The sequence below is a fragment of the Rhea americana genome, unplaced genomic scaffold (genome assembly GCF_003343005.1).
Source record: "Rhea americana isolate MKP2758 unplaced genomic scaffold, rheAme1 scaffold_348, whole genome shotgun sequence".
Classification (NCBI taxonomy): Eukaryota; Metazoa; Chordata; class Aves; order Rheiformes; family Rheidae; genus Rhea; species Rhea americana.
The window spans coordinates 267,391-290,532 of NW_028186477.1; the positions used below are offsets into that span (position 1 = coordinate 267,391).

The window sequence follows — 23,142 nt, forward strand, 5'->3', positions numbered from 1 at the left end:
ATAGGGTTAAGCCTATATTGAAGAGTTTGGGAGGGGGCTGGAGAGAGAAYGGGAGGAAGATACGGAGGCTGCTCCATTCCCATCACTCTTGGCCCCTGTCAAGTCCAACATGACAGAAAAATCATTCTCACCATAATCGGGAACAGGGAGTTCCTGAATGGGATTAAGCCACTGGTCTATCTAACCTGAATTCTTTTTTCAGGCAGCAATAAACACCCAAATAAATCACTGAAGAATCTTCAGATTCTTTCCACACCGTACAGAGGAGATCAAGTCTACCCCATCCGACGTTAACGCGGCATGTGAACGTCCGGTCAGCGATGCCCAGAGGCGGCACTGATGGCGAAGAGCGCGGCCACTCTCCGACGGCACCGCGACCTACCTGCCGGTCCACCTCGGGGAGCAGCAGCAGCAGGCGCTGCTGGCACTCCGCAGGCAGAACGGAGAACGTGTGCTTGTTGATCAGGGCCCGCAGGTTTGTGTTCACGAGGATCGAGTCAGGGGTTTCCACATCAATTTCGGCACACTTTGTTCTCTTCAGCTGCCCTGCAAAGAACCGCAAAGACCTAAGTAGCGTCTTACCCGGGAGGATTGAAGGTTCCTTTACGGAGTTCACCGTGCCTCAGGCATTCACTTTGGTAACTCATTTCAAAATTAAAGAATAGGTTAAGAAAATAACGTAGGTGGTCTTTTCTGGCGGAGAAAATTTCTATTGCGCCCTGTGTCAATTCACCTAACTTTTCTAGGAAACCTGGCTATCTCAGTGGAGACTGGCAAGGAGTCTTTTTCAGGAGGATTTTTAGAAATGTTTTTAACCACATTAATTTTCTATTTTAAGCTTCTAGTTAAGGTCAGTCTGTTCCTCTGGATTTCTGCTGGGGCACTCCTACTTTGTTCTCAGCAAAAGCATTTCAGAAAAATTCAGCAGCCTCTTGCGCCTGTCTAGAAACCACAACACTACATACAGCAGTAAAAATGAGCAACTGTTCTCTTCTTTCCTTTTCTGTGTTTGCAAACCACATTCCAGCATTAACCCTCACGTAACAGCCAGCTACATGTATGCACTCCAACTTCAGAAAAAAATAACGAAGAATGCACGTGTACCGTGCACACCTTTTCCTTTGGATCCATCCATTGCCTATTATGCATAAAAAGTCGTGTATTATGAAGCTTTAATTAGAATTGCAGTATTAGAAAAATGGCTAATATTAAGACAGACCCTGCTCCTCCTGACTGCAGGGATGATGGTGATTATTTTTCCTAGAGGCTTATTTCGTCAGGGAAAGATGGCCTGCTCTCTTAGAATCCATTCAGAAAAYRGCTCTGCAGATTAAGTCTACCTCARTTGCAGAATTTTGTAATTACAGTGGGAGCCAAACCTAAACTACAGAGCAGGTGTCTGCAGCTAGCTGCACTGTACCCATGTGGGTGAGAGCTGGCACCTCCGAGTGCCTGGAGTGGCACCTCAGTGTCCCTCTGCCTTGTTTCTTTCCAGTATTTTATTGACATGAACTTTAGAGCTTGGAAAGTTAATAGCTCGATGGACTGCAATCCATTCTTTACACTCACGATAAGAATAGCAAAGGTAACCTTACCCCACATGGCACTGCTAATGTGTCTGAGCCTGGAGACACTGGCGAGAGAAGGTCAATTTGCTCCCGAAAATGAGATTAAAAAGTTGACAAATCAGGCCAATTGTGATAGGGAGATGTGTAATGAAGACAGCACAACTAGGACCAAGGCCACATCCTCCTTCTAAGCTTGGTAAAGGTGACTAAATTTAATCAGTAGCTTTTCATTAAACTACGGTTGGTTGTTGTCAAAGGAAGGGTCACTTACCAGCTGGAGGATGGGGAACGGGGAAATCGCAGGGAAYGCAGAACAGATGGTGAATGGAACGTGTCAACCGGTGGGATTCGGGGCCAGCATGTTACAAGAGCGTACGGGCTGTGCACATATTGTCCCCCCACTCCCGTGGCCTCCAGGGACAAGACAAGGTGCATTTAAATAACAATATCACATTTCATTCCACCTAATGTAAATGTCTAAATACAGGCATTTACAACTGATCTAGCTGCCTGGACACCCCTGAGAGAGGAACAGGTCCTTCTAGGGTGCAAGCAATCTGGCACTGAAGTGGAATCGTCATGTAGGACAAATAGAATTGAAACRTGCCTGTTTTTTGGTGATAAAGGGATTCTGGGGTGAGCAGCACAGATGGAGACCTCAGCACAGCCTTAAGTTCAACAAGGTCAATTCCATCATTGRTGTATGTAAAAGAAACCACAAAAGGTAAGGAGAGCTGAGAAAGACCTAACTTCAGTGCATGGGAGGATACCAAGTAGCAGTGGGGCTTGAAGTACAAATATCTGGGAAAGATTTCTTTTTACGTTACCCAAGTACCTTAAGTATATTAAAAAGCCTGCTAAATAATGCAAGTCCTTTTTTCCTTCTCTAATAGTAAGCTGCAATTTCATAAACAGAAATCCCTGATGACAAGAAATGAGCAAAGGCTTATTTGCATATGTAAGATGTGAATTATCCCTCCTAATTCACACAGAGTAATAGAAGCATCTTCCAGAAATCACTTTAGTAATGAAATTAAATTATACATTTTACTAAGTTTTCCCATTTCGGCTTTTGTTCTGTCATCAGAGCAACTGATGTTGATGTTGTGAGCAACTCTAAGTAGAAAAATAAATATCTTACTTGCATGGAGCCTGTCAGATCTCTGGAAGGGTTTCTTCCCCAACCCTGGCAAGGAGTTACCAAGCTTAACAGAGGCAGAGGAGCTGGAGGTGGAGTTCTGCGGGCTGCTGGACTGTCCATCTGACTGCTTTCCTTCCCAAGCTGCACAGAAAATTGAAACGTTTAAACATAGGGAGATACAAAGAAATATTACATGACACATCTGTTTGGCCTGAAACAAAGATTCTTTAACACAAATACCCTAATCCCCRTAGCTCTTGGACAAGCAGTTCTATGACACTTATACACCTTTACTCTTGTAGCTCTTATTTTCCAACAGGCTGTAGAAGCAGAAGAGCCTTTGTAGCCATCAGGCTATCACAAAACAAAGAGGTGCACAACCAATTTTGTTTATTGTCTGAATCTACTTCTCAGTTAGTCCCATCTTATTTCCCATCATTACCCAAATCCAGTAACGATCTTKTTAAAGCTTCCTTCCAGGCACAGCTTTAGGATCTGGTAGAGTTTACTGTAAGGCAAAATCTCTTGAAACCTTGAGCATACTTTCTAAATTTTACCTGCTCATGATTTTGTTCTCTTAGACCAACCTCAGTAATTCCTCCTCCTCTTTCAAATATTCAGAGGTATTTTCATGTCCTCCTCCAAAGTCAYTGCTCAGCCAAACTAGACAGATCTCACCACTGAGATCTCTCCTTACAAATCAGYGCCACCCACATTCTCCTTTGTTTAGCTCTATGTTTTTCTGCTGGTGGGAAGCGTTTTTTCCCTSGATTCCCCCTGCCTTCCTTTCTCCTCTCTTCTCAAGTGAAATAAGAGCATGAGCAGGTCTTCTCTGTGCTCTCTTTAGGTTTGCGTGGAGTAACAGGCATTCACTCGATCATGGAGAGCTGCTCAAGTCCCAAGGCCTCAGAAGAGAAACTCAGCAACACACGACTAAGTCGCAAACTAAGTGAATGCTAGTTTTGATTAATGACCTGCACTAATTAATTCCTTGGTCCAACTCTCTCAGACCCATCATTTAGCCTATCAATGCCAGCTCTGTCCCYCATCTGCCTCTCTCACTCCCTTTTCTCCTGGCCCCCTTCCCTCTTTTCCTTCCAGTAGCTGTTCCAGTTCTGACTAAACACACCCCTAAAACCGTGCAGTCTGTACGTTGCTTTCTGTCAGAAGACTGTTTCTCTCTCTACTTGAATGTTTAATCTACTTTTCCATCTCAGTATATCCATAGCCATTTCTGTGAATTATCATATTATTAGGAGGGCAAAAGGACTCCATGGACGCYACTGAAAAACAGCTAAGAGCCCCTCATGTTTAGCAACATTCAAAGACTTTTACTGTAATCAGCTTACAGTCCAACTGGGGGCTGCATGAACATACACTGTTTCAACCCCTAGTAAGTCTAATAAGGCYTTAGCAAAAACTGAGGAAGAGAGTTCTTTCTGAGACTACAGGAAAAATGAGTTTGATCCTTCCTTCTCTGTGTCCCTCACAATCTTTAAATCTCCTCGCCTGTTCCTGAGCAAGCCCGTGCAACTGGATGAGTTGAACACAAGAGTATTGGAGGAGCCTGCCAATGTCCTTGGGAGGCCACCCTCTATCATCTTTGAAATGTCACGGAGATCAGGGAAGATTACCCGTGACAGGAGAAATGAAAATGTTGCACCTATCTTTGAAAAAGGCCAAAAGGGCAATCTGAGAAAACACAGGTCTGTCAGCCTCACTTTTATCCTTGGGTGGGAGCCCCYCTTGAGTATATTTCTTGGCACGCGAAGGAGAGTAAGACCATCAGCATTTACATGAGCCAGCAGCGTGTCGTGGCACCGGAGAAGGCCAAGAGCATCGTGGGCTGGGTAAACAGGGCCACAGCCAGGAGACCGAGGGAAGTGACTACGTCTCTCCACTCAGCACTCCTTGGACCACATCCAGATACTGCATCCTGTTTTGGGACCCTTGATGCCAGACTGACATTGACTAACTACAGTGAGCTCAGCAGAGGACCACCAAGACGCTCAGGGGCCTGGAGCTTTTGCCCTGTGAAGTGGGGCTGAGGGAACAGGGCTTGGTTASCCTGGAGAAGAGAAGGCTGTGGGAGCACTTGATAGAAGCCCCTCTATACCTACAAAGAGGCTGTTAACAAGACAGAGCGAGGCTCACGRTGATGTATGGCAAAATGACAAGAGAAAACAGACATAAGCTAAATGCAATATGAGGAAAACTTTTTCTCTATGAGGACATCCAGCAGTGGAGCAAGGACCCAGAGTGGTTGTACAATCTCCATCTTTGATGGTTTTCAAGACCCCACTGAATACAGATCTGAGTAACCTGATGTRAGCTCAGGCCAACCCTGCTTTGAGCAGGAGGTTGGACTAGAGACCTCCTGAGGCCCCTTCCAACTTGAGCTACACTATGGTACTAGAAACCTGCTTTCAGAGTAGTACCAGAAAGGCTGGGCAGGCTGAGAGGCAGAATGCAGGACACCTTCCAGCCATGATGTACCAGCAAAACATAGAGCATTCAGAAAGAGGAAAATAGAGATGCTGGAATAAAATAACTAAATTCATACATGAAGAAAGTAGATGTGGCAATACTTTAGGAAGTGTAAAATCAAAATAAGGAGAAAAATCAGTATGCTGCAACCCCCCGGCCCAGAGGTCAGATCTGTGCTGCCTGGGAAGTGCCAGGGGAATGCACRAGCCCTTCAGAATCACAGAACAATCCTGCAGGAGCTCTAAGTAACATGAGTTGGAGTTCTTACTTCATCAGTCTGTTTTAATAACGACTGGGCTAGTTAATAATATTATGGCAACATCCTCCCTGTTTCAGTTCCTACCACATTTCTAGTGTTGCTACTTCCCTAAGGGAAGATGCAATTCCTTCTGGGGCAGGGGCAAGGAGCTCTGGAGATGGGGTCTTCTAGGAAAAAAAWTTGCTTGTTGTGCTAATGAACTGCTCAGGTTCAATCCTGGTTAGCAGAGAAACTGTGAAAGGCTTTGAAACTCTAATTCTGCAGTAAAGACTTTGTACACTTGGCACTGCRTTTTCTAAATGCAGTTACTGGAATGGCAGTGTCTTCTACTGGATTAACTTTGGCTTCCTTCTTGGAGCACAGCAGCCCAGGTACACACGACACAAGCACAGCTTAGGACTGATTTTCAAACAAGCAAAGTGAGATTAACCTTTTCCCCCTTAATCTTTTTGAAAGGGACTGAGCTACAAAGCTGCCTGSGAACAGCAGGCAACATCATCTATTGTTAGATGCCCACAGTACTTACTCTGGTACTAAACGATGCATGAAGTATAGCTGACAATATATGCCTGTTCCTTTCASTTGGATATATGGAGCACAGCCTCAACCTTGCATTTGTCTGAACAGATGTTACAGGAAAYGTTCCAGCAGTACATAACCACCAAGCCAGAACAGATTAGTTTCAATTTGAATTCTTTAGGGTTGTTTAAAATGGGAAAATAAATAAATACACTAAAACACAGAAGAAAAAATCTACTAAAGAAAGGCAACAGGAGACGAGGAAACTTCTCCAATTATGTTAAAGGATGTAGAGACAAGAAATCAAATAACCTGGCCTTTGTATCCACAGTGGGTAGRACTGGAAATCTTGGAATTAAATCAGAGCAACAAAAAAAAATTCTAATTAGAGGTTGAGAAAAGCATTTWAAAGATAAAGTAAGCAGAGGAGGAGAGATCAGACTGCCTAGGAGTTTTTGGTCTTTGCAGCAATTGGAGATCCTTAAGAACAGACTGAAGAAACATCTATCAGGACTATACACTAGGTCCTGCCTTGAGGAGGAGCTCTCAGAGGTACTCTGGTTTCTGATGAGTCTATGGAATTTCTCACCCGACCAGTGAAATATAGCTTTCAGCTAAACAGTCATAGTGTAATTACCAAAACTACCAAACCTTGCCCTGGCCCTGATGCCAGCTGGCACACATCGTCCACGTTCACATCCTTGCTAAGCTTCCTCTCCCCCAAGCCCTGTGGCCACATCCACCCTGCCTGCAGGGAAGGGGGTCTGGCCCGTGCTCGCCCCARACCGTGCCAAGGATTGCCGAGGAGGCTGCCAGCTCGCTCCGGGCCACAGCCGCGCTGGGGGTTCAGCGGACGGGGTGAGCGAGTCCCAGCTCTGACGCCTGCCGCTTCGGCACCGAGTAACTTAGCAGCGGAGATGCAGCTCCTGGTTGCACAGGCAGTTGCTGTTTCTTGTCCTGTGCACAGGCTCGCTGGCTGATGGACTGGCTGGTTGGAAGGGGAAGGACTCTTAGGTCTGGAATCGGGATAATTGCCTCTACGATAATAGTAATCATGCGGCACCGTTTCCGTCTGTAGCTAGTGGTTCACTGTGTTATTGAGGTTATCAGGCTGTACCAAAAAGTCAGTTTAAGAAGACTGAAAATAGCTTAGGATTTGAGCTTGGAGCTATAATTTTGTTGTGATCTGGTCACTTCCTCCCCCCTTGTTAGGCAGCCTTCATGATCTGTCACTCTCCGCCACTTTGCCTATGAGGGAGAACACCTGGCAGAGATATTTTAGTGTGAGCGTTCTCCCTGCCTGTCTCTCAACACTTACGTTTTCATCATCTTTCTGAGATCACTCAAGATCAGTAAAATAAATCCAGAGTGAAGGATGGAAAAAACGGGGGGAGGGGACGAAGTGTCACAGATAAAGTGTCTCAGCTTGACACACATCCCTTCAAATTAACGTAACGGATGGGGGTAAGCGCAAGGACTTCAGAAGTGCACGCACGGACAGGGACTGTGTATGTGTTGCAGAGGACGGGGACGCAGGATCAGAACCAGTGGGGCTGTGAACCAGGTGAGGAGACCCTCGTCCTCTGGAAGAGATCTCAGCCCCCAAAGAGCCAGTCCTCTCTTCCTCCTGCCAGCAGCCAGCACTGGACACAGGTGACCAAGCCAAGCACATGYCTGATCTGATACATCTAAAAGAAAATCATTTAAGTTCTGCTTACAGAACCAGGAGTTTATCCAAGAAAGCAGTTAAATAGAAAAAAATTTAGAGATACCTAGCTAGAGGAAGCTACTAAGACCATATGATAACTCATGAAACGCTGCTGCTGCTAAGGGAGCTAATGTGCTGTTGAATGAAGAAGAGAAGCGATCTCATTAATTTCTAATGCAGCATAAATGCTGCAAAGCACTTGGGGGTCTATGAGATAAAAACATAAATTTTTGCAACAAGAGGTGTTAAATCACCCCACAGAATGAAAAGACTGTCTGGAAAGAAGACTAAATACTAGAAGAAACTCCATCTACTATGCCGAGCCATGAGGAGGACTTGACTATGGTGTACAGGCAGCTGCAGGAGGAAGATACTTGCCGCAGAAAGTGGCCCTTCAGCAGAGAACCGCACAGTACGATCTGCTCTTAACTGAATGCATTACTAGTAAAGTCAAAGCTAGAAACACAGAAGCCAAAATATTTCAGAAACAAAGAGAATGCTGTATGAAAAGGGTAYTTTCTTCTCTCATCCCCTAGAAACAAGCAAAGGCAAGTTACAGAGCGAGGACAGCAAAGGGAACACAGGGGCGTCCCTGCCACGTACCCGGTTTTGCCGGCGCGGAGTCACTGGCTGCCTTTACAGCCTTCAGAAGGACGTGCTGATTAGCTGACACGGGCATGCCGGCCCTGCATTGCTGCTGCTGTTGYTTTTGCTGCTGTTGCTTCAAGGCCTGGCGAAGAGGACAGAAGAACATCACCAAAGAGAAATTCAAAATAATCTGTGCAGTTACTAGCATGCAGTACAAACAGCTTGTTTCATAGCACCTGATAACTGGATCCTGATTACAACTAGGTCAAAAGTTTTAATTGACTTCTGAAACACCATTTGTATGGGGATACTAATACTGCCCGTTTAAACACTGTATTACAGGTAGACATATCCTACCTTCACATCTAAAGCAAAAAGTTGATGGTTGCAGAACATCTTAAGTTGTGCTGTTTGACAGAAAAATGATTTCCAGAGAATGCAAAGAGAAGGAATTCTAAATCTGGAGTTGGTTCAGAAAGCAATTATAGAAATAACTTCAAAGTAAAAGTACCATAACTTAACTCATTTCAGTCTCCTGGAGGAACAAGTAGCAACTTACTAAAAACATTCAACAGAGGCAATGCCCATTAGGAAAGACTTCTTTAATTAGGAAAGTAATAAAGGCTAAAGTGCTAAAGGGAAGAAATTAAAATCCTTTGTTTCAGAAAACAGCTTATTAAGGGCAACTATACTACAGCCTGAAAGGCACAAATGACTAATTAGACAAGGAAATAAGAAGGCAATTTGGTTAAACTACAACATTTATCTTATCTAAACGAAAGCATCAGCTTTCAAAAAACGAACTCCAAAYCCAAATGAACTTAACAGCAGAATAAATTTTTGCAGATCAAGTATACAGGAGAATTTGAAATAGGAAGCAACTCTGAAAATATTATATCGCACATATACAAATTAGCAAGGCTGCTGACTAGAGATCATCACCCTATCTTAAACAAACAAACAAAAGCAAAAAGAAAAGAACACAGCTAGGACTAGGGAGAGACAACAAAAAGGTTTAAGAGCCCACAGAATCCGCCATATGAAGAGAACAAAAAAAGACCAGAATTTCAGTTTGGAAAACACAGATGAGAGACTGATGACAACATGATACAAGTAATAAGCTGATATGTTAGATTCCTATTTATTTAATAATTTCTATTTAGCTGCTTGTACGATAGGGCAAAAAAAAAAAACCATTGAAATGCAATAAATTTATGTTGGATCCACTGGATCGAGAGAGAAAGAGAGGGAGAGAGAGACATTTGACATTTACATGAAGAACACAAAAATTCATAAAATAACATAGCTTGAGAAAGCTTTTACAAACTCCTTTTCTGGGATGAGGATGAACCACAAGCAAGAGTGGATGCCAAGCAAACAGTAGACTATAAAGACCACTACACACTCCCGTACATGCAATGATGTGTGAATCCAAACTTACATTACTCAAATCACTTCAGATATTTAAAGTTTTCTATATTCAGTTTACCTCTTATTCTGCATGCCATTTGTTTAATTGCTGTGTTTTCTCAGCTTAGGTAAAACAACTTTGCTTTTGTTCATTGTGTCACCCTAATTCTTGGTCATACAGTGTCTGAGGTGCCCATGCCAACRGCGGCTGAGGCATGTGTGAGAAGAGAAGGAAATGATTATTCATCTACACATCTCTTTTTAAATTCCATTTCAACTTTAATTTGTTTTCTCTGGCATATATTTTTTAACTAAATCTTCATTTTCAGCCATAATCACAGAATAATTCAGATGAGTAAGGACCTCARGAGGTCTCTAGTCSAACCTCCTGCTCAAAGCAGGGTTGACTTGAGCTCACAGCAGGTTGGTCAGGGACCTACCRAGTTGCATCCTGAAAACCTCCACAGATGGAGATGGCACAGYCTCTCTGCAGATGCTCCTGCTCCATTGCTGGACGGCTTTCATGGAGAAAAGCTTTTACTTGTATWTCCCACCTGAACTTCTTTTGTTCCAACTTATGTCCGGTGTCTCTCATCCTCCTATCTCCTTCACCATGTAGTAAAGAGCTTCTCAATAACCTCCTTGTAAGTACTTGGGGGCTGCTATCTGGTCTATCTGGCCTTCTCTTCCCAGGCTGGACAAGCCCAGCTCCCTCAGTCTTTTCTCGTCACAGGGCAAGTGCCTACTCCTGGCGGTCCTCACCTGAACTCACTCAAATTAACTGATGTCTGTCTTACATTGGGGGTCCCAAAACTGGACACAGTATATTAGAAGTGGTCTAATGCTTGCTGAGTAGAGAGGCTTAATCATTTCCCTCATCTCCTGTTCATATAGCCCAAGATGCTACTGGCCTTCTTTGGTGCCAGGGCACACTGCCAGTTCCTGTTTAACTCATGTCTATCAGGCCCCTAGGTCCATTTTGGTAAAGCTGCTCCCCAGCCCGTACTGTTGCAAGAGGTTAATCTGACTATGGCACAGAACATTGTATTTGTCCTTACTAAATTTCATTAAGTTCCTTTCAGCCTGATCCTCCAGCTTGTCTAGGTCCCTCTGAACAGCAGCCCTGCCCTCGGGTGTATTAAATGCATCCCCCAGCTTGGTGTTGTCTGTAAACTTGATAAGGTTCCTCCCATCTCTGACAGGATACCAAGAAAGATATTTAACGGGAGAAGTGCCAGTATAGACATGTGATGAATTCCACTTCTAAACAGTGTCCAAGTCAAGGATAAACATACCTCACTACTCTCTGAGCCTGAGGATCCAGGCAGTTTTTTAATCAATCTAGCAGTCTAAATCCCAACTGGGACATATGGGCAGTGTGGGGGACCATGTCAGAAGCTTTGATAAGGTCAAGGTATATAATACCACTGTTCTCCCCTTATCCACAGTTACAGTCATTCCATCACAGAAGGCAATCAGGTTGGTCAAGCATGATTCATTCTTCCCAAATCCATGCTAACTATTCCCAGTCATTTTCTTCTCTTTCATGTATCCATAAATGGCTTCCAACAGGACTCAACCAACATTTTTTCAGGGACCAAACTCCCATCACAATGTTACCTTCACTGGCCTCTCCTTTGATCCTGACCCACAAGCTCTCAGACAGCCTGGCTCCCCTTCCATACAACTCCATACGTTTCAGCTGCTTCTGCACATACAGGACATCCTTTTCTTGCCTTTTCTTTGCCTTTTCTTCCCTGGAGAGCCTTCATCACAACACTCCAGTCACGTAAGCCATCCCAAGTCTCCTTTGGCAGTGTCAGTACTGCCCATGAGGATAAGCAACATGGAGGAATAGACTGAATGGTAGAAAAGCCTTGGCCATCTCTGTARCACCTTTGATCTGGACTCCTGGCAAACAACATACTTAATGTGACAGCATGTCTGGTCCCCAGGTGGATATCTCTGCTCCCTGCAGAAAGGAATCTCCAGCCAGCTGCACCAAGAGGAACYGGTGGTGTCAATGCTCCGCTTAGGCCCAGCTGGCCCTGAAGCCTTGCACAGTGGAGCTGGCTCCCCTTCCTTGGCCATTATGGCATTGCATCAACTCTGTAGGTTCAGATCTGCGGGAGGGGAAGGAGTTCTCCCCCTGCTGCCAGATGTGCCAAGCTTCCATACAGCCTCCATACACCACTTGTTCAAGCATAGTCCATACCTGGCTCTCCTGGCATCACGGGCACAGGTCCTCACTTCCAGGAGGTGTGAGCCTACGTGTGTGGGGAGAGTGTTTATCCAAAGACCCTGCTGCTCTGCTGCTCATATTCCTTGATTGGACACAATCTGTCCACTTCCTCCCACAGCTCCTTGCCCTGGGGCCCAGCCCCTCAACCAGAGCCCAGCCCAGCAGTGAGGTCCYTTGATCCCCAGTCCACGGACAGGCACCAGCACTCCCAAAGGAGCGGTCTGCCCTCCAGAGCTGGGTCTATATGGAGGTTTCTACCATGGCAGGAGTGCCTTCTCCAGCTGGTGCTGGGGACCAGCTCTGTGGTGTGTCACCACTATTATCCCCTCTCCCGGCCTCAGCCAAACAAGGGGCCATCTCTAAACACAGTGAAAAGTCACCTTTGGAAACTGTGGGTGGTACCTAGGAATGCAGCTGCAGCATGGRGAGAACAGCTTGCCCCAGTGTTAGACYATTTCCTGGAGGACTATTTTCTTCTTGGTTCTCTTYSTCTTTTTTTTCTTTCTGTCATACAGCCTACCAGTCTCAATGGAGAGCAGATGTTTCTGAGAAATGGGTGCATTTGCACAAAGGACAGCTCTGAAGTAAACATCTCTGTAAAGGGTGGAAACCATCACTTTTCCATAGAATTGAAAAAGAACCATTGCATTCCTCCTCCAATCACTCAAAACAGCATCATTCAATATCCCAGGTAGTGCTTGAGAAAGACTCTAATCCTAACACCTTGGTAAYGAAGGTTCTTTAATTGTACCCGATACAAAGAACTTTTATCACCAGAGCATTCTTCTCTGCCAGCCCTGCCATGGATCAGGACACAGCGCTTGCCACAGGGACCAGGACCTGGTTCTAAGTATCTATTTGTTCCTCTCTGGACCTGACTGCAGTATCAGACTCCAATGACATGCTTAGCAGGAAAACTCATGGGGACATGCTTAGTAGGCAAAAATCTGTATAGCTCCCTTCTTCACACAAAAGGAAAGATAAAGTGATTGTTCATTTGACTTGTGAGTTTTTGTTAAGATGTAATCGAATGCAATCTCTGTCCTTGGCTCATTCAGCGTATGCGTGATGGCGACGGTAACAGAGGAAAGTGAAAGGGATGAAGACGAAGGCCAACAGTGTAAGACTGACARTGACTCTTATCAGAAGAGCAGGTGCAATTTCTAACCTCCAAATATCATGATGAGGTCTGAATTCTGATGACAGTGGGATGGCCGCTCAAGCTACATAAGGATGAGATGAGATGAGGTCAGTAGATTGGAGATGACAGGAAACAACGGGGCTAATATCTTCACTTTCCAGAAAATTTAGCTTGTAGAATATGCTGCCACCTGCTTACTTACTGTACTGCGTGGTGGCAGCACTCTACTGGATGCCACCTTATTTGGCTGTAGTTTACAGTTTTAGCTCTGAACTGTTTATGGACTGAATCTGCTCCTTATTTCTTAAAGGACCTGGTACTTAACGCCAGCACAGCTGCAGTGCAATGTTCCAGGGTTAAAAGTCCTCACTTGGTAACTGCTCTTGCTTCCCTCAAATAGGGTGATAATCACTACTTTCAAACGAGAGCACTGAATCCAGCCAGCTGACTTTTCCAGTACATAATAGGAAATAATCTAGGCCCTAGTCAATTAAAAAGATAAAAGCTTTTTGAAGATACTGAGCCTTTAAGTGGAAAAAAGGAATTAGATTTTTCCTTCTGCTATAACTCACAACACTGCTGCTCTTTCCTGCTATGTAWATTAGGTCATTCTATCTACTTTGTATGATTTTTCATGCTCAGAGTCGCAACTGGGTTTAGGAAGAGGWAGGAGATGTAAAATGTAGTCAAAAGGGAAAAATTCCACTGGAATAGTTAAGCAATGGATTTGGCATGCAATGTTCTGAATTTGTTCCAAAGCTAGAGAAAACTATCAGGCAGGTATGCTGGAGCGCCGTTTTTTTCCACTGTGCCTGGAGAGAAGTTATTCACCATCTGACGCTCTAACCTGGGACAGAGGAGTTGAGCTCAGGGGAGAAAAGCTGCTGTGGTGGAAGATAATGACCATCAAAACCTGCTTTTTTGCTTTCTAAGCAGCTCCAGAATGGTTCAGAAGGAACAGTTATGCCCCACAGACACACAGGCCTCCCTGTGGTTCCCTATTTCTCCCCATTTCTGATTCTTCCCCCGACCCAATTTGGTTCAGAACAGCGAAGCTGAGCGCGTTCGGTAAATCTGGGGACGCAGGAGCTGCGAGGTAGGTCGCTCCATACGGGAGAGYGACGGACCGAGGGTGCTCGGAGGAGACACCTCAGCCTCGCAACGCTGGGGTGGAGGGCGGTGAGCGCACGTACAGGGGGAAGGGCTGGTGGCAGCGGCGGCACGGGGAGCCCCAGGATGAAAAGAGGGGAACGATGAGGCAGGTGAGGACCAGGAGGCTGGGCAGAGAGGAGGGAAGYAGACAGCGTGTGGGTCTGCGAATAGGGACCTAGAGCGTGCAGAAGAGAACAGAGAAAACGAAGAGGAACCSCTGGGAGCAGAGGGGAAAGATGACCACCTCTGACAGACCCCGAGGCTGTTTGATGACGCTCTTTGAGGACGAAGGCCTTCGCGGACCTCGGAGCGAAACGCCTGCCAGCGAGGCTTGAGGAGGGATGGGGAAGGGAGGGCGAAGAGTTCACGTAATATCACACTCCGTTAGTGAAAAGCAATACTCTGAGGATTCAAATGAAAGCAGAAAAGCTTGATTCTGGGTTTTAGAATACAACATCTGCCTAAAGCAACGGCGTAACCCAGCCGGGGAGGGGAGGCCTGATGCGGCGCACATCACGGCTGCGTCCGACCGCGACAAGCGCCCGTGACCCCCGGCAAGTGCCTCCTCTGCAACTTGATTCCTAACTCTGATGGGTTTGTGCTTTACCRAGGAGTAAATCTAACCCAGATAAAGCATTTCCTTAGCAGGGACCACAGAAAGCTAAACCACGCAGTTGGGGAAACACCTGCAAATAAGAYACTCGGGGCACTAATTCATCCTGCATTTTCCATTTTCCAAGAAACAAACCATCCGAAGCACTTGCACCTACGTGGTCCAGACCGCGTGCACGTAATAAACACCACACACAGAACGGCCACTCCCTAGGCWTGGAAAACTATCACCCCTCCATTCTCCCTCCTACTGCAGATGGAGATTCGGGGAGCTCTCCTTCCCCTTCCTCCCTCCGTACATACGCACACACTGGACCCACAGAACTCCTTGGAAATGTAGATATGCCCCCAGCAAGGAGAGGAAGTCATGGGACTTAGATCTTTTCCCAACAAGAGCTGCCATTTTCTAAAACACACTGTGGAAAGCTAAGGACAGTCATTCAAAAGCTGGGTGAAATAACAYCTTACATCTATTCCCTAAAATAATAATAAAAAGAAATATCCAGATACCTTTTAGGGAAAAAGCAAGGGACTAACTAGCACAGTATCTTGAATCTCYCTTGACAGAGGGACATTTTGAGCAAAACCCTGGTTTCTACGAGACAGACAGGAAGTCCTGATTTATTCCCCTGCTGAGTGCAGTTTCACTKAGCAAGAGGATTTACCAGAGAAATAAAATTACTGCAAGGACCTGTAGGCCAAGGTCCAGACGGTCCGGCTTACCTGTTTGAGTGCCTTCTTGCTGTGCTTCTGGGATGAGGAGATGACTTTGCCTGTTTGGATGGAGGGTGACGGGCAGCCGGACTGCGGGGAGGATGCCTGTGACAGTCTAGATGACACTAGAGAGGAAGAAAAAAGCCAATATGTAATACACAATCCAACCTTTATATGTCTGCMCGCCGTGCCTTAGCCGGTCCCCACCACCACAGATCACCCCTCGAGGCTSATGAAAGCTGCACCTCCAGCAAGCGTCCCGTCTTGCACAAGGAAGTGTTTCCACCTCCTTCCCATCCACAGGGCCTGTTTCCTCTGCAAGCCAATAGGAATTTCTGTGACCGACTTCAGAGCTTCCAGCTCCTGCTCATCTCTTTCTTTTATGATCTTAGTCTCACAGTAGCTGCTCTCAAACGACACTGCAGCTTGGCAAAGAGCTTGAGCTTCATGCAGGTCTAGATAATTCAAATCTGAAYGGAAATACAGGCATGGACAACTGTGCCTTCATCTGGTTACACAGGAATCACCTGTGATCAGACCCCGAGCTGACGGYAGCTTCTGATCAGACTAAATCCGCATCCCATGCAAGAGGGGGCAGATACACCACACACACACACAAAAAAAAMCAGATCGTGACCGTCACTCGCTCCTTTTTCAAAAGAAATATCGGGGGCACCACGACATACTAGTCAATAAGCCCGTATGCTCAGCGAATGAGCCTAGATGCGTGCAGAAATCTAGCCCCAGCCACCTGGAGCTCTAACGCAGGGCTTCTAGCTGCAGCTGATCCAGACTTTCAAATGGTCTCGTTGCAACCAGCAAAGCAGTGCCGGGAGTTAAACCACAGCTGCTCGCGTGGTTTGAGGACCCCTCTTTGGCACAGCAGACTCAGAGCCCTCTGCCCGGGCAGCAGCCGGCTGACGTGCACGCGCCCACAGCCCGGTAAATCGTTCTGTGCTCGTTAACAGCCACGATCTCGGGGAACGCGTCCGTATACGAAGAGCCAGGTACTCAGCAGCCTAGGGCTGGTCAAAGCTGTTCAGCTGCCGAGACTGCAAGAGGGCAACAGCCGCTGCCCGGACGGCGGTGAGGGAAGCACGAAGGAGGCACGAAGGGAGCCAAGGCGACGGCAGCTCTAGCCAAGTCGACGGCAGCTCTAGCCAAGGCGACGGCAGCTCTAGCCAAGTCCTGGTACTGGCGCCCGCGGCTGAACCGGGGAGGGACACTAAATGGAGCCCACGTGGAACAAGATCACAAAACAACATTTGCTAAATACTGAAAGATCCAGATACAAAACATATTTGATCCATTGTAAGCAGTGGAAAATGTCAGATGACTAAAATTCAGCAGGCTTCAAGTTTTCACACGGTTCTGAAGGAACTGATAAAAACAGACATCAACGTGAAAAAACTTGCTCTTAAGTGTCTGCACACAAACAGAAGAATCTTAAAAGCAAAACTACATTAATCAGCATGACCTGCGCTGCATGATGGCCATGACAAAACAGGCACTGTGCCAACGCGGCCAAGAACATCAGCGGGATACAGCGAACCGCACTGAACTCAAAGGTAGATCTACAAGCAGCAGCAGGTAAACACAAGGAAAAAGAGTTAGCAAATTCAGTACGGGTGTGCAGACAGACGCCAGACGGGGGGAAGCCCCTAGCATAAAGGACACTGTACGGTTGCACGTGTAAACGATGTAATTTATTGCTTCCTGAAAGGACGAGGCTAAACCAGTACCCTTCTGTAGCAGCACGCAGTAAGGGAAAATGTTGACAGCGCTATGCATCAACGGCAGCGGCAGGGGGATTGTGGCCGGGATCCACGGGGAAGGGAAGCTCCCGGAAATAAAGCTGGGACAGGGAGCATCAGAGAGCAACATTGCAATAAAAATGCACTGAACTTGTTACTAAGTTATAGAAAGCAAAATTCTCATACACGGCATAAACACTTAAGTGAGAAAAAAGCCGTAAGATTCTTAGAAGGCAAACACAACTGAGGCGAGGTGATAACAGACTCTGAAACGCCTTGAAAAACAGCTCACAGGCAAGGAGACGGTAAGAAACCAGGACTTTAAAAGCCATYGATAAGCATTACCATGTCCAGCTGATCTATATGCATGATAAAATGGTAACGTTGCACAGCAAGCAGTATTACAACTGAAAAGTTAAAGAAACCTTTATAACARAGAGCTGGAAATCAAAGGTTATACCTGTATCTTAAAATAACAGTAAGAACGTCCCRGAGATTTACTGGCTTTGCAAACTCGCATTCATCTCTAAATTTGGTTCAAACCATAGTTCTGGAAGGATAATAAGATGCTGGAAAGATCACAGTGCGACAGCACCTGGAGAGGAGGACCACCACATCTCACCAAGGGACTGGCGTTCTTTCAACGCACCCRTAAAGAGCGTCAGGAAAAAGAAAGCCTGTTGATAGGAGTTCATTTCGGCTTCCAGAGATTTTCAACATGCTCCCTTAAAAAGGCTTCTAAAATTGTTTCCTTATTGGACAAAGAATTGTCATTAGTCTAATGYTGAATGGGACAGAAAGCAAAGAACGGAGGAGAACAGGAATCGGGCAAGAAGATACAAGAATTTGTCACGATTACATACAAAATACGAAGCATCTTAATGCTGTTACAGCTGGTGGGTGTATGAGAACAGACAAAAGATGATRCATCTTAAATTCTCAGTGTCTTGCATTAACTGCGGCACTTGCATCTTGCGGTGCTCGTCGCGCAGTATCAAAAAACCGTATTACCAAATTTGATGGCATCCAGGAAACTAAACGTTTAAGGACATGGAAAAATTAGGGAGATGGAGAGAGCTGAGGTTACTCTGAAAAGAAGGAAGAGGATCAAAACGCAGGCACGCAGCGCGACGCCCGGGCGCTCGCAGCCCCTACGGGGAGCGTCCTGCTCGCCGCGGTTGAAGGTGAGCAAAGCACACGCTGAGCTGCACGTTTAACGCACGYGCAGGCGCGGGCTACTGCTTCGGGGACGTCTGAAGCGCAGGAACATCAACCGCTGGGGCAGGGAGGACCAGCTCTGGGGGAAGCGGAAGCACTAAGCCAGCTGCAGGCTGCTTCTCCCCTCTCCAGCGCCTCGCGGAGCGGCTGCGACCGCGCCGCCAGCCCCGCCGCTCCGGGCACGCAACCGCCGGCTGCAACCGCAACGCGGTCGGGAGGACAAGCAGCAGAGGTCGAAACGCCGCAGCAAGCCGCAGCAGAGCACGCRCCGGGCCTCCGCACAAGCTCCCACGACGTCTGCACCCTTCACAGGACGCAGAGGACTCGCACAAACATTGATTGAATTTCGGCCAGTCTTGTGAAACGGCAGCAGGAAGCATCTCCTAGTCCCGCAGGCAGGTACGGGATAACGGATGGAGATGCTCTCCTGAAAATAAGCGGTTAAGGACAGAAACACAACTAAAGGGCAATGCTAATAACAGCCCCGCTCAGATACTTGAGCGCTGGCTTGGAAAAGCACTTCAACAGATGCGCACGTAGGCAAGATTATGTAGCCGAAAACTAGCGACTGCAAACCCAGCCTGAGGCTGGTGCGACAGCTGGTTCCTTCACAAGGTTTCATTGCTTCCTGCTGCTGGTTTGGCTGGAAAAAGAGTTTAAGTTTACCCTCAGGTGACATTTTAGCAGCTCTCTCTTAGATTAACGTAGATGAGACAGAGTGGGACGTGTGTCAGCAGAACCTCCCCAAACCTGGCCTGGCACCCGAGACACGCGTAGACCCAGCGTCCTCCCACGTCCCGCTGCAAGAACGGATGCTGGTAGAAGGCACCTCTGCAGCCAACCACAGCCACAGCGACTCACTTGCACTCCAGTTTTCTTACTTTAAGTGTAATTGGCACAAAAGTATTTCTGCTAAAAATGGAATTACGACAAAACTTTAGCCATGTTAAAGGTCAGTTAAATGCAAAATTTCAGTCTGGTAAGACCTGATGGCATTTTACAAGGTAGTTGGTTCCTTTAAGATTTGCAAACTCTAAACCATTAGGAGCTGCTCTCCTGCCAGCCCCAAGCTCCGACGGCCACCAGGGCACGAGTGGCCACAAGCAAACCAGGTCCCGCACTGCTAACGGCCTTTGCTGCTTCCAAAAGAGAAGCACTAAGACTCAGAAAGTCTCATCTGCCTTTAGCAGTCAGCACAGACCTGCACAAAACATGAGACCAAAAATAATAGACCAGCAAAAATGTGTGTATCATGTCTGTCTGTCTCTCTCTTTCCTTCCTTTTTCTTGGACGTCTTTTACCAGGTTATTTACTTTTTGGGGTGTGAATATAGCAGGACGTTTGTCTGTTTGAAATCTCATTGGCTTCCAGGATACATATGCTGACTTTCCTGAAAGGATATTTAATAATCACATTCCAGCTCATGTTTGTCTTTCACAAGTAACGTCAAATAAGCACCACCGAGAAGATGCACGGATGCCACTGACCCTGCTTTGGGGCAGCGAGACCGAGCGCGTGACTGTAATGTCCCTTAAAACCCACTACTTCTATCAGGCAGAACTACAAAAATATTAGCTCATTCACCAATATTTTAATGTCTGATTTACTGCATATCCTCCCTTGTTGCTCGTGCGGCGCGAAGCTGGCAGGAGAACAGGACTCTCAGGAGAAACGTTCAGCCAAAGAGCGCAGCAGGTTCAGCCAGTGCCGGGAAACACCTGGAGACGGACGGAGCCAGGATGGAGCAGGGAAATGGGGAGAGCACGCGGGGCAGCGATGGGATGATGACACAAGTCTTTCATCTTGGCAGGCGCTCTGGCAATTCCTAAATCGAGATCAAGATTAAGATTTCTCTCTGCAACTCATGTTGCAGAAATGCCTGGCTGGTTTTCRCAGACTTGTTTCAGAAGAGATGCAGTGGAAGCTGCTGAAGAAAGCAGTCAGCCAAATGACCTTGCATTTACACAACAGTTTTACTTCAGTGGCTCCAAAAGAWGATTAGTCTTTGGGTCACTCAGTGTAAGGTGAGCACTGGAAGTTCACTCTACCAAGTACTGGCATACGGATAGCTTGAGTGGAATAAAACAAACTGTTTAACAGCATGAAACAAAACAACTACTACAAAAAGAGTGCTCAGAAGAAAGCCAATATAAATTTGTAACTGTTGGAGAATTTGAGAAGCAAAATATTTTGAAATGAGAAGAAATAAACAACATAAAACCTTGTTTATAATAAACAAGCTAAAGCTTGTGACCCTGAACAGAGATGGACAAGAACTCTTGTGCATGAGCAATGGAAACAACCCAACCCAACCAACCAAAGCGCTGCTAGCCTAGGAGCRGCGCCCAGACCCATCCTCCAGCGCTGCAGCAGCTCCGGGGACACAAGCAAAGGGCAGAGCCTTCTGCACAGCTCCCCGGCTGCCTGCGGCCGAACCTTTCCTGGGTCTCTCCCCGTTTTATCTTTTAAAACTGGAGATAATTACAGCCTGAAACATGCAATGCAACAGAAGGAACAGCAGCTCCCATCTTCCAGGAACTGGAATCAAACTGATCTGGAGCGGTGAAAGTGTTTCTGCTAAATTTATACTCAGAACCTCAGATGAAAACTCTAGCGGGGCAAAAAGCCAGGTAACTGCTTCCACGAGCCTCGGCACGGCGTACGCGCAGGATCGGGTGCAGCAGCCTATGATTTGCTCCACCSCTGCGGCTGAACGTGCGCCCCAGCTGCCCGGGCGAGCGGACTCGCGAGCGGCTGCGGGGAAGGCTCGTCCGCACAGCCCCCAGGCCCCACGCAGCTCCTCCCCGCCTCCGGAAGGGCCAAGAGGCAGCGCGACCCAGCCGGTGCGGGAGACGCGTCCCGCGGCGGTGCTACGCCGGCTCTCGCTGCGCCGGTGCGAGCCCCAGCCGCGCGGGCGCCGCGCCGTACTCACCCCCGGGCGCAGCGCGGCAGCAGCAGCTCTGCCGCGGTCTCGTTGGGGCGCGTGGAGAGCGATAGGAAAAGCAATCCAAATGGCAGGTCCAGAGGTTCTGCTCAGGGGTTTGCGTGCATTTCCATGGGGCTTTCTGCCCCATCTATGCTTGCAGGAAGCGAAGGCTGGACGTCGCTCATCGGGAAAGAGAGCACAGTCAAGCTGAACTAAAAACACAATACTCCCCCTCCAACTATGTGCAGTCACAAGCTTAAAATAACCCAAATTTTAAACAGCTAATGGGATCCAGATGTATTACTTGAAGAACTCCTAGTGAAAGTCATTAAAGTACATTTTGAGGAGCACACGGAYGTCTCCCGTTGATCTAATGCCGTTCTGATTTTACGGGTACACAGAACGAGAACATAAGCGCGGCCTTGAATCCGTATCTAAACCGGATCAAACTCCCAGGTAAGACCAGCTGCTCCAAGAGTGCTCCCCCCGACCGCTCCTCGCCAAAGCAAGGAGGAATCGAGCCCCCACGTACCCTCCAACTGCCGGTCTCCCAAACTCCTCCTCCGGCACTTTGCCCTGGGCAAAGCTGGAATTTTGCTGCTCTAACTAGGGTTACACATTTCTACTATCAGATTAGGCTTTTACAAACATGAAACAGGCCAACTCTTTGCTTCAGACTGCAAGACTGGCACATATTCGGCACTGGCACCTCTGAGAAAGCAAGCGAAAGCCCTAAGGGTGTCCGTCTGTCCCCGTGCGCCAGCCATCTCGCCTGAGCTCTCCTCCCTCTTCCTCTGCTGGCCCAGCCAGGAAGCTTCTCCACTCAGGCTTTCGTGGTACCCTGGTAACTCCTCTACTCCAGGAAAGGACATCACTTTAATACTGACAAGCACCTWAAGAAAGAGAGGAACGATATGGCTCTCCCCGTGAAGAAATGGAGATCGCTCCAAGGAGCTGTCCCGGGGCAGCCGAGCACCACGAGGAGCGCAGCCCTGGGGAGCTCTGGGAGGAACGCGCCACGCCAAGCTGCCCGGAGCAGGCACGCGTCCCACACCAGCTGCATGAGACCCCGAGCTCCTGGACCGACCCTGCTCTGCATCAGAGCAAGGGGCCGGCGCGGAGCTTTGCCTCGGGGGCCGCCCGGGATCTCCATCCCGTGCACGGTGACACCAGCCAGCACCGAGGAGTTGCAAAACGTTGCCTCATCGCCCGTGGCAATCTCCCAGCTAACCAAGCCCGAGGCTTGCCCAGATGACACCGAGGAGCTGTAGTTTCGTCCTGGGCGCGGGCACGCCGAGGATGCATGGTTGTAGCCGTGATTCACACGATGCCGCACAAGCGCCTGCTGGATTCTACTGATCCAGCAGCTAAATAAACGAGATTTATTTAGCCCTTGTACTAGAAGGAAAGGAAGAAATAAGATATTTCATAAACACCTGTTAAAAAAATTACAGCCAGAAGTACTAACTCCCTCAGCTGCCATCAAATCAGCTAACATTAATGAGTTCTGTTGTTTTAGAAAACAAACATTGTAGTAAACACACGGTTTTAAGAAGGAAGAACTGTAAGGGTGACTGGTAAATCCAAGCTCTCCATGATATGCTGTGCGGTAGCCTGGGAATTCAACGGAAGCAGTCAGYCCTATGGACAAATGTTCAACATCTGCTAGTCTCAAAGTCCTTTGACCACTGTTCTTGGCAGCT

The 23,142-nt window shown here is 47.3% G+C and overlaps 1 protein-coding gene across 2 annotated transcripts in view; it reads right to left on the reverse strand.

Annotated features, from left to right (window-relative positions):
* Window positions 1-23,142, reverse strand: part of ASXL2 (ASXL transcriptional regulator 2) — a 97,699-nt gene that overhangs the window by 20,687 nt on the left and 53,870 nt on the right. For both annotated transcript variants that reach the window (XM_085311724.1, XM_085311725.1), the window contains 4 exons: window positions 15,551-15,666; window positions 8,286-8,412; window positions 2,710-2,850; window positions 383-546 (listed from right to left, as the gene is read on the reverse strand). In XM_085311724.1, the coding sequence (XP_085167850.1) occupies window positions 383-546; window positions 2,710-2,850; window positions 8,286-8,412; window positions 15,551-15,666 (548 nt within the window). The remainder of the gene's footprint in view (window positions 1-382; window positions 547-2,709; window positions 2,851-8,285; window positions 8,413-15,550; window positions 15,667-23,142) is intronic.